The sequence below is a fragment of the Sinocyclocheilus grahami genome, unplaced genomic scaffold (genome assembly GCF_001515645.1).
Source record: "Sinocyclocheilus grahami isolate Dianchi unplaced genomic scaffold, SAMN03320097.WGS_v1.1 scaffold270.1, whole genome shotgun sequence".
NCBI classification, from domain to species: domain Eukaryota; kingdom Metazoa; phylum Chordata; class Actinopteri; order Cypriniformes; family Cyprinidae; genus Sinocyclocheilus; species Sinocyclocheilus grahami.
Window position 1 is genome coordinate 1,356,223 of NW_015505449.1, and position 12,390 is coordinate 1,368,612.

Consider the following 12,390-nt stretch of genomic DNA (forward strand, 5'->3'; position numbering starts at 1 on the left):
CAGACAGACAGACAGAAAGAAAGAAAGACAGGCAGAAAGAAAGAAAGAAAGAAAGAAAGAAAGAAAGAAAGAAAGAAAGAAAGAAAGAAAGAAAGAAAGAAAGGCAGACAGGCAGACAGACAGACAGACGGACAGAAAGAAAGAAAGAAAGAAAGAAAGAAAGAAAGAAGGCAGACAGACAGACAGAAAGAAAGAAAGACAGGCAGACAGACAGACAGACAGACAGACAGACAGAAAGAAAGAAAGAAAGAAAGAAAGAAAGAAAGAAAGAAAAACAGGCAGGCAGGCAGACAGACAGACAGGCAGAAAAAAAAGAAAGACAGTCAGACAGACAGAAAGAAAGAAAGAAAGAAAGAAAGAAAGAAAGAAAGAAAGAAAGAAAGAAAGACAGGCAGGCAGAAAGACAGACAGGAAGACAGACAGACAGATAGATAGATAGATAGATAGATAGATAGATAGATAGATAGATAGATAGATAGATAGATAGATAGATAGATAGATAGAATTTTTTTGGTGTTTACCGTGTTGTTGGGATGGTAGTTCAGATGTAGGCCACTGTCACACAATGGAGACGATGTTCCACTGCTCTGGTCACTTGGTATACCTAAAAAATAAAAAAACCGGTAAAAAACTGTTTTTCATTGTAAATGTTACTGTACACTTTGACACTGTAGGATCTATATTAACCGGTGAATGTAGCGTGTCCAAACCCAGACGTACACGAGCAGTCTTCACACAGTGGCAGTTTGAGAAATGCAGGCGTCCTCTTCAGGAAAGACACAGTCAGGGTCACTTCCTCACCTGCGTTTCGCAGAACCTGCACCTGAGAGCAGAAAACATGCTTGCTTATTCGTTTATTAGAATGGATGTCACTCATTTTGTTATAAGTAGTCAAGCTTTTAAAGGGTGAGTCAAAATTACTGACACGCTTCTGCTAAAAAATTGAACACAGTGCTGAAGATTACTAACCCGTTCATTGCTTTGTAAAAACAGCATTGCTTGAACTGAATTATTACACAAAAAGATGAAACATACCACTTCTTCATGGCGATAACTCCTCACGTTAATGCCGTTTATCTAATGACAACATTAGTAAAAGAGTAAACATTAGTAATAGAGTAATAAGAGGGAGTTATGAGACGTTACGTTCCGTTGCCACAGTTGCTGTACCACCGCTGTATGGCCGGGGCACGTAGTCTCGGCTCCTCAGCGAAAAACTGATGTGCGTTTGCACGCGCTCTCCTTTTATACCCGCGCTGCGGGGCAGGGTGCACGTGGCGAACCACGCACGCCAACTGTCATTGGCTTGTTTAGTTTACACTCGAAGGTGATTGGGCTCTCGGGCGAGATCCCAATTCGTCAGTCACTGACGTAACGTCTCCGTTCCCTCCTTCAGGGAACGAGGGTTACACAAGTAACCTAGACGATCCTGATATACACTTCTGCAAAGTTTGGGTCGGGAAGATTTTTTTAATGTGACTGAAAGAAGTCTCTTATGGTCACCAAGGCTGAATTTATTTGATCAAAAATACAGTGAAAACAGCAAAATTATGAAACATTATTACTGTTTTCTATTTGAATATATTTTGGCTATAGTCTTGGCATACCAGGCCCAACGTTTACCATGCCCCCTCGGAGTGAGAGCTCACTCTACGAGAGGAGTGGCATCTTCTTGGGCATTGGCGCGGGGCGCCTCGATAGCAGACATCTGTAGAGCTGCCGGCTGGGCGACGCCTAACACGTTTGCGAGATTCTATAATCTCCGTGTAGAGCCCGTGTCCTCTCGTGTACTCGCCTCAGGTAGGCAGTAACACCGGACCTGCTCGGTGTCGATCACGCTTGCTGCGCCATTCCCCTCTACGGACCGGATACGTGCGCTCTTGTGCTCCTCATTCAGTTCCCCATGGCGAACCCTGGTGGAGTTCCTCCCGCACCCTCGGCGGTCAGGCGTGGCGGAGCGCCAGACGCCAGGCTCAGCACTCGTGTGCATGCCCAAGGTCAGCCCTTGTGCTGGGCTAGGTGCCCGTGTGTAGTGATTCCCCCTTCGGGTGATCCCACATGTGTATTCTTCCACGGTACGGCTCCCCTCTCGGTGAGCCCGTGTCTTTCCCTGGCAGTCGTTCACTGCCATCTCTGCAGTGTAGTGATCTCACCCCAGGTGGGTTGAGTCTACCGCAGAGACTTCCATATGTAGTACTGCCCTGGGCCAGTCCATATGTGTAATTCCACATAATACCTCCTATGTGCGGGATGTGGCTTCCGTAGCGTCCCAACTGGGTACGCTTTCCCAGTGTTATCCAATGTACCACTGTATGGAACAGCAGTGGCGGTCACCTCTGCCTAGCCGCTGTCCTCTCTTCCGCCCCAGCTGGTGTGGGGGGGCTTGCCGGCTTCCGCAGGGCACTGGAGGGGGTCCGCAATAGTGGCGTTTTCCATACGGATCCCAATTCGTCAGTCACTGACGTAACGTTGAACGTGACTGACTGAATGGGAACGTCTAGGTTACTTGTGTAACCCTCGTTCCCTGAAGGAGGGAACGGAGACGTTACGTTCCGTTGCCACAGTTGCTGTACCACCGCTGTACGGCCGGGGCACGTAGTCTCGGCTCCTCAGCGAAAAACTGATGTGCGTTTGCACGCGCTCTCCTTTTATACCCGCGCTGCGGGGCGGGGTGCGCGTGGCGAAACACGCACGCCAACTGTCATTGGCTTGTTTAGTTAACACTCGAAGGTGATTGGGCTCTCGGGCGAGATCCCAATTCGTCAGTCACTGACGTAACGTCTCCGTTCCCTCCTTCAGGGAACGAGGGTTACACAAGTAACCTAGACGATCCTGATATACACTTCTGCAAAGTTTGGGTCGGGAAGATTTTTTTAATGTGACTGAAAGAAGTCTCTTATGGTCACCAAGGCTGAATTTATTTGATCAAAAATACAGTGAAAACAGCAAAATTATGAAACATTATTACTGTTTTCTATTTGAATATATTTTAAAATGTAATTTATTCCTGTGATCAAAGCTGAATTTTCAGCTTCAGAGTCACATGATTTTTCAGAAATCATTCTAATATGCTGATTTTTTTTCAGGATTCTTTGATGAACAGAAAGTTTGAAAGAACAACACTTATCTTTTGTAACATTAAAAATATTTTACTGTCACTTTTGATACATTTAATGCATCCTTGCTGAATAAAACTATTACATTTTTAAAACATTTGAACAGCAATAGCATGTAATCTATAAATCTTTTGATAATTAAAAATTGCTTCCACCAGAGATCTGAATCAGATCATATTTGAAGCTTCAATAATATTAAGGATAAAAACTAATAATTTTAAAGACAGTCTATGTTAAATAAAGATGACAGTCGATGCAAGCATCTTTTGATAATTGTTATGAGAATACTATGGATGGATATTATGAATAATTCCCACATCTAAAACATGCCCTTCATGTTCAGAAAAATATATACATAATTCAGATTGAATATATAATTGGAATAACACTGCTCCAAAATGACAACTCAAATGTCCATCAAAAGAAAGATGCTCCCTAAACATCTGCTGGCTGAAATTGAGTGAATTACATTAAGACACTGTGGGAGTTTTAAAGGGTCCCTAACACTGAAATTATCTTAATCTTATGACCCCATTTATGTATTTGTGCATACCTGGAGAATTCCATCTCCAATAAACAGAAGTCCGGAAAGTTCAGCTGCAAACGAAAGAAAAGACAAATGTATAAACCAATAAACAACTTGTTATTTTTGAAGAGAGGAGAGAGAGTAAATAAACAGCCTACTCTTCTGTTCTTTTGATATTTTAGATATAACAACAGGAATCTTGTGTTCAGCACCACCCTATGAAAAAATGATAACACAAAGACTTTCAAAGTCTTGCAAAAAATGTGCGAGCTGAGTGAAAGCTGTGAGAAACTGTGCAATCACCTTGATGCTCAAACCAAACCCTCCGATTGTCTGCCGACGGATCGTTACTGTTCTTTCCTGCAAAGAAAGGAATCAAAGGAAACTCGTCACATTCATGCCACACCGGGTCTGTGTGTTGAGGAAGACAGGTAGTTTACTTTTCATTTCAATTTGGTTCATGAAACTGTGAAGGTCCTTAATTAATTTGAATTGCCTCCTTTTCATGTAGATTTCCCGAGGGAAAAACGGCACCATGCCAACAATGCCAGTAACTTAATTAAAGGGCAGTGAATACAACATGATCTGTCTGCTTAAACCAGTGCTAAAGCTGCTGTCTGCTGTAGTGACAATGATAGATGCAATACAATGGTCAAAATAACGCACTTGGCAGTTTCATTCTCTTTCAGACAATGATGTTGAAACAAAGGGGCACAGGTTAACCAGATTAAATATGAAATCGTTCAAAGCAAATTCCTACATGTGTGATGATGACACATTCCAGAGCTGAATAATGACTCAGTCGCAAGAAGGCAGAGCTGTTCTTTTCTTGCTGCACAAAAACATTTCAATGAAACAAACTCCAATAAAACTCACAGCTGTAATTAGCAAAGACTTCTTGAAATTACCAATACCAATCTATCTATCTATCTATCTACACTGTAAAAAATGACCGTGAATTTAACGGTAAAAGACTGTAAAAATGCTACAGTAAAAACATTAAATGTTAAATGGTAAACAGTAAATTCCCCTACTATATACGGTGAAAACCTGTATTGGACATTACATGTATTGGACATTCATTTTACGGTAGTATACCGTTTTTGGAAGTGAAAAAGATTGTATAATTTACAGTGAATAACCGTAAATTGACATTCCCAGAATTCCCTGCGTTACATTTCAAATTTGATGTTTTTTTGTTGAAATAACTATGTTTCTTCTTAGTTTTTCTTATCAGTTTTGTATATTAGGGTTGTGTGTTACACCTAATGTTGTTAAATTAATGTTTATTGCATTATTTCAGTTTCATGTGTGTTACCATGATGGTGTTTGGTGTTTGTGTGAATGACACTGTGCACCTTCTATATATGTTATTATTTAAAAGCTGCTTGTGATGGGCTTTGGTTCATCATGTGACTTTCATATCACCACCTGCATTTGGTGGTTATCAGTGTATTACAAAGGTACAACACAGATTTCAGCACTTCAATAGGTTGGTATATTAACATTATATCAGTTAATGAAATTAAGGTATTTAACTGTAAATTTAAGCTAAAACCGTAAAACCTAAAACGTTGCTACTGTAGTTTTTATGGTAAAATTCCGGCAACCACAGCTGCCGTTTTTTTACCGAAAATTTTACGGAATTTTTTTTACAGTGTATCTATCTATTCTTTGAACAATATGTGAAATGTGACACACGGAAGGATAGAATCCTGGACAAGTGCTATGGGAACATTAAAAAAGGCTTATGAGGCCAGATCTAAACCCCCTTTGGCCAATGTTGACCACAATACCATCTACCTCATTCCTACATATAAAACCATGCTCAAACGTAGCAAACCAGTAGTGAAAGAAGTAACAGTGTGGTCAGGCGATGCTATAGAAAGACTAAAAGGTTGTTTCCTATGCACAGACTGGGATGTTTTTAATAACATGGACATTGATGAGATAATGTACTTACTAAAAAGAATGTTATCGTATATCCGAACAATAAGCCGTATATAACTAAAGAGCTGAAGGATTGCATTAATTGGAAAAAAAACTGCATTTAAAAACAAAGATTATGCTGAGTTGAAAATCATACAAATATAGCTCAATTGTCAGTTAAGGCAAGCTAGGGGACGACAGAAAGATATGATTGAGTATAATTTTCAAGGCATTAATGTTTGCCTACAAAACCACCACTGGCTCTGCACCCATTTACCTAAATTCATTACTTCAGAGTTATGTGCCCTCTAGAAGCTTGCGTTCTGCAAGTGAACGGCGTATTACTGTGCCATCTCAAAGAGGCACAAAATCACTTTCACTGACTTTGGTGGAATGACCTGCCCAACTCAATCCCAGCCATCTTCAAGAAACGACTAAAAACACATATATTCCACCTTTATTTGACCCTCTAACTCTAGCACTTTCTATTCTACTTTAATTCTACTTTATCTATATGTATCTTCTTTTTTTTATAAAAAAAAAAAACGAACACTAGCTTTCTATTTTTTCTATTTTATCTACTTGTTTTTCTTTGTGTGTATTGGACATTCATTTTACGGTAGTATACCGTTTTTGGAAGTGAAAAAGATTGTATAATTTACAGTGAATAACCGTAAATTGACATTCCCAGAATTCCCTGCGTTACATTTCAAATTTGATGTTTTTTTGTTGAAATAACTATGTTTCTTCTTAGTTTTTCTTATCAGTTTTGTATATTAGGGTTGTGTGTTACACCTAATGTTGTTAAATTAATGTTTATTGCATTATTTCAGTTTCATGTGTGTTACCATGATGGTGTTTGGTGTTTGTGTGAATGACACTGTGCACCTTCTATATATGTTATTATTTAAAAGCTGCTTGTGATGGGCTTTGGTTCATCATGTGACTTTCATATCACCACCTGCATTTGGTGGTTATCAGTGTATTACAAAGGTACAACACAGATTTCAGCACTTCAATAGGTTGGTATATTAACATTATATCAGTTAATGAAATTAAGGTATTTAACTGTAAATTTAAGCTAAAACCGTAAAACCTAAAACGTTGCTACTGTAGTTTTTATGGTAAAATTCCGGCAACCACAGCTGCCGTTTTTTTACCGAAAATTTTACGGAATTTTTTTTACAGTGTATCTATCTATTCTTTGAACAATATGTGAAATGTGACACACGGAAGGATAGAATCCTGGACAAGTGCTATGGGAACATTAAAAAAGGCTTATGAGGCCAGATCTAAACCCCCTTTGGCCAATGTTGACCACAATACCATCTACCTCATTCCTACATATAAAACCATGCTCAAACGTAGCAAACCAGTAGTGAAAGAAGTAACAGTGTGGTCAGGCGATGCTATAGAAAGACTAAAAGGTTGTTTCCTATGCACAGACTGGGATGTTTTTAATAACATGGACATTGATGAGATAATGTACTTACTAAAAAGAATGTTATCGTATATCCGAACAATAAGCCGTAAAGAGCTGAAGAGCTGAAGGATTGCATTAATTGGAAAAAAAACTGCATTTAAAAACAAAGATTATGCTGAGTTGAAAATTATAGCTCAATAGCTCAATTGTCAGTTAAGGCAAGCTAGGGGACGACAGAAAGATATGATTGAGTATAATTTTCAAGGCATTAATGTTTGCCTACAAAACCACCACTGGCTCTGCACCCATTTACCTAAATTCATTACTTCAGAGTTATGTGCCCTCTAGAAGCTTGCGTTCTGCAAGTGAACGGCGTATTACTGTGCCATCTCAAAGAGGCACAAAATCACTTTCACTGACTTTGGTGGAATGACCTGCCCAACTCAATCCCAGCCATCTTCAAGAAACGACTAAAAACACATATATTCCACCTTTATTTGACCCTCTAACTCTAGCACTTTCTATTCTACTTTAATTCTACTTTATCTATATGTATCTTATTTTTTTTATAAAAAAAAAAACGAACACTAGCTTTCTATTTTTTTCTATTTTATCTACTTGTTTTTCTTTGTGTGTGTGTGTGTGTGTGTATATGTGTGTGTATAATATATATACACCTTGCTATGTGTACTGCGTTAGCCTAACCGAGACTTGTCATTCGCACTTATATATTGTTGCTCTTTTGTTAGTTTTGACTGCTTTTATTGTCCTCATTTGTAAGTCGCTTTGGATAAAAGCGTCTGCTAAATGACTAAATGTAAATATAAATGTAATTTTACTACCCTGAACTCTAAAATGATGTGGAACACTATGAAAGTTGTTACAAATATGGAACCAAGTAAACCACGTATATGGATGAGTTTGCTAAAGCAAATGAGCTGAACGGATGAATGCAATATAATTGTAGACTCTTTGGTATATGATGACTAGACTGGAGGTAGACAGTACCAAAGTGCAGTTATTGTTTCGTCAGTTGTGTACAAAGAAATCTAAAGGTCTGTCTGGATGGGATCTCCGCCCGCCTTTTAAAAACTTGTGCAGTAGAACTTACTCCAGTTTGGTGTACACTTTTCCAACGTTCACTGGATTTACACAGAGTTCCTGCACTTTGGACTTTCCCTAAGAAACCACACACATCTGAGAATAATGATTATAGACCTGTAGCGATAACTTCGATCGTTATTAAATGTTTTGAGAAATACATGGTGACTTTACATGGTGATCTTTATTATATATAAAAAATATAAAAGATTATATTATATTGTATTGTATACTGTATATATACATACATATCTGATATGTATATATATGTAGGAATGAATCTTGCACAATAAAACCAAAAATGTTAATAGGGTAAAATTGGCTTTCATGTTGATATGAATTTGCTTAATAAAACACTTTAATTAAAAATATTTATGTCTTCATACTCACTTATGTTGTAGTCAGGTGATTTAGCCACTGTTAATTTAATTTTTGACCTGATTAAAACCAGTTCATGTCATGTTATCACATTAAGAGCATGTTGAAGGAAACGGACTAAACTGACTTTCTCCCAGTGTAGAAGACACAGTCCCTGACATGTAAACGATAACAGAATGTGTTGACCAGCTGTTTCATGTAATAGCTGTGTATTTTCCAGGACTGGATCAATCTGGTGTGTAATATGGATTGTCGAACTCACACTCGAGTAGAACGGTTCTCCAGACACACAGATGACGTCTTGCTCTTGAATGGTGAGAATATCTTTGGCCAGGTGCAGACGGATATTGAAAGGCTCCTCGCTACCATCTTGAAGCAAATAAATCCCAGTCTTTGTCTGAAACAGCCAGAGTCGCACAAACATCTGTAATCCTCACTTGACAACATGAAGTTAATTAGCTGTGAAGTTGATTGCATGATAAATAGCAAGGGCTTGTGTTTGCAGAGTCACGTTTGCCTGGCAGAGATACAACTGAAAATTCAAAGTCATTGCAGAATATTACTGCTAGACCATCTGGACTTGGTTATTCATTTGTGGAAGATGTTTTGCCTCTCCTCTCATCCAAGTGGCTTCATCAGTTATCTGATGGTGGATTAAACATCTTCACACCACACAATGTCATAATGACTGATGAAGTTTTTGAATATATGACTAAATGTCTTCGACAAATGGATAATGAAGTCCAGATGCTCTTGAATACATTGCAACTTGACAGAATGCCTGTCAGAGGCTTAAATGCGTCTTATCGGCTCCATATTTATTCAGTATTTACCGCAAGGCCTTTACTTTTGTAGATAAATGTTTGAGAAAAATTATATAAAAGCCATAAGGCACTGTGAGCACTTTAACTTCAAACTGCCTCGCAAGATGTAATTTTGAGCAAAGAAACGTTCTTAACCTACAGTAATCATTTAAAGTACAGCAGAGAGGGCAAACGTAAAAGGCATCGCTTTAACAGTTTTTAAATAATACTTCATTAATGGGAGTTTCTTCAAGTATTCCCACCTTCGGCCCTGTGGACTTGAAAATAATCTCTTTCACACCATCATACACTGTCATTGGTTTAGTGTTTAATTTAACAGTACATAATACACATGCAAGAGATGGAAATTCAATCTTTTTTTTAAGTTATGAACATTTCCACAACATCAGAAAAAGTTGAGTTTTTTCAGCAATTTTGGCATAATTAAATGGCCTATGTCTCATTCAGGGTTATTACAGTTAAAACTGAAACTAAAATTAAAACCATATAAAAAAACATCAGGTACTTTTTCTTCTTCTTCGTTTTAATTTATTTTAACTTGATGTACTAAAATAACTACAACTAAAGTATAACAATGAATAAAAACGTATATTTATATTTATAACTTATATTTCACTTATACAGACAAAAATACTAAAAAATTATTCAAAACAAAGTTACTAAAAACTTTAACTAAAATTTAAATGAAAACTAAAAATTTAAAAATAAAAACTGATTGAAAATACTAATAAAAATATAAAATATAAATACACACAAGTAAAAAATATTTTCACACTTTCTTTGTAATTGAAAAAAATGACAGCTTAATTAAAAATGATGCACAATAAAAACAAATATTCTGCTAAGTGATATCTATATGTACCTTGATTTTTCTTTTGTTTTCTTCACATTTCAAACTTGTTAGTATTAATAAAAAAATGTACCTAAGGGACGTAAAAGTGAAAAAACCAACCTCAAATGAAATCTTTAGTGTGACATAATTATCCTCATTATAACTAATTGCGTGATTTTGTATATTTACCGCATGGTGGCCAGTAACAGTCATGAAATCTGTCTCTCTTAGTTTATTATTTTGAACATCTTGATAAACTTTAAATAATTAAAATTATTAAATTATTAATTAAGTATTATTTAGTTGCTAGTTTGTCTATTAGAGGCATGCAAACATTTAGCCTTCATAAAATTATCTAATCATCATAAATTCAGAAGAAACTTACAGTGAAAAGAGACTGTATCCCTAGATAGTTTATTTCCAGAATTTTTGTCAATACATATTTCATAATTTTACACTGAAATATATTTTTTTTGCCAACATCATGGTGCTTGCATTATTATTTCATTAAAGTTTTCTGATTTGAAATGTTGCATAAAACTGACTGTCTGTATATTTTGGCCTTTCCACTTGTCAGCACTGTAAAAAAAATAAAAAATACAATAAATTCCTCAGGGACCAGTTGTGATGTAAGACTCGTTCCTATTTGGTTGGTAAGCAGTTGCTCATAAAGCAGGCAGAGAACAGAATTTTCTGTTGAGTCTGGCATCTGCATCATTGCACTTTCTTGCAAAGTCAGTCAAATACTTTATACCAGAATGAAATTTATTCCATAACTTTAGTTGCTAGGACACATGCTTGATTCTGTTGCCATGGCAATCAAGTGTCAGCCATTTTTTGTGTACCCTTGAGATTTTCAGTCAAAACATGCTCAGACATAGACTATGGCCATTCCAGAAGTGAAATTACTATAGTTCGTCTAGGAAGATTGCATTAATTCACATTAAGAAGAAGCTCAGCCAATATGATTCTCATATCGATGCTTCAGCAAAGTTAAAACACCTACAAGCTCTAAAAAACACCCTACCATATTCCTTAACAAATGTAATCAAAAATGTTATGAAAAAAAAAGCAATTCTTTCTGACCACAACATGTTGAATCTGGTCTTTGCACATCATGTTTAAAAAGCACAGCAGTGTTTGTAAATAGATAGGAATACTTCTGTCTATACACACAAGACTTATCCTCCTCTGAGCGCTCATTAATCTTCCACACATAACCACTCTTCTGTGTCCCCATTTCTGAGCCCAAAAGCTATTAAATTTGCGCTCTCTGCATTCATAGTAGCCTTGTATCCCATCCCAAACTGCATTACTATAATGCAGGACCCACTGAATGAATTTAAACATATCGAGAAGAACATCCAGATTAGTGGACGATCAATATTTCTCAGTAGCCGATAGACACTGATATATAGGATATAAAGTACAGTCAGCCGGTCATTAGTGCAAAATAAATCCTGATAGGGTGATCAAGACCACTGAATAAACAAATGCCTGGACTTAAATATTGATTTGAGTTGATATTATTTTCCAATCTTGCCTTTATATGATATTAAAGCTTTCACTATTAAACAAAATGAACATTGCTACAGTAATATTAAAGTAATTTTAATAATAACGTCGTCTGAGGTTATTTTCACTATAATCCACAACTAAGATGCAAGATCTCACCAGCTGCGCTTCTAGAAATGAGAGCTCAAGTTTGCGGTGTTGAGTGCAATCGGGTCTGCCCCTGAAATCAGGAAGAGTTCACCCAAAAATGTTAATTTGCAATAAAAAATAAAAAATAAACGAATCCATCATCATGACGTTTTTTCAATTCAAACCGTTGCTTCCAGCTAAAACCATAATATTGCTTTCTCCAGTGAAAAATAATCATCTTGTCTGAATCAGGAGAGATATGTGCACAGATCAAGCACCGTTCACAAGCTGAAAACAGTTCTAAACCATTATTTGGGTGGATTTTGATGTGAGAGACAACAGGAGATGGACTTTTTCACTGGAGGAAGCGTTATTATAGAATATGGGCTGGTAGTTTGGCCAGAAGCAATGGTTTAAAGTTAAATATCTCAATGATGGATTGTATCTTACAAAAATGCAGATTTTCACTTAACGAGATGTTAACTGATGGACTGGATGCGGTGTGGATTATTGTGATGTTTTTATCAGCTGTTTGGACTCTCATTCTGACGGCACCCATTCACAGCATTGCATCCATTGGTGAGCAAGTGATGCAATGCTACATTTTTCCAAACCTG

At 37.1% G+C, this 12,390-nt stretch overlaps 1 protein-coding gene across 4 annotated transcripts in view; it reads right to left on the reverse strand.

The window, feature by feature from the left end:
• sntg1 (syntrophin, gamma 1) overlaps positions 1-12,390 on the reverse strand; it is a 58,558-nt gene that overhangs the window by 19,910 nt on the left and 26,258 nt on the right. For 3 of the 4 annotated variants that reach the window (XM_016291333.1, XM_016291329.1, XM_016291332.1), the window contains exons 4-10: positions 8,736-8,870; positions 3,946-4,002; positions 3,801-3,858; positions 3,670-3,713; positions 1,036-1,077; positions 688-823; positions 522-604 (exon numbers count right to left, since the gene is read on the reverse strand). In XM_016291333.1, coding sequence (XP_016146819.1) covers positions 522-604; positions 688-823; positions 1,036-1,077; positions 3,670-3,713; positions 3,801-3,858; positions 3,946-4,002; positions 8,736-8,870 — 555 coding nt within the window. The remainder of the gene's footprint in view (positions 1-521; positions 605-687; positions 824-1,035; positions 1,078-3,669; positions 3,714-3,800; positions 3,859-3,945; positions 4,003-8,735; positions 8,871-12,390) is intronic. The other variant, XM_016291330.1, reaches the window with a different exon arrangement.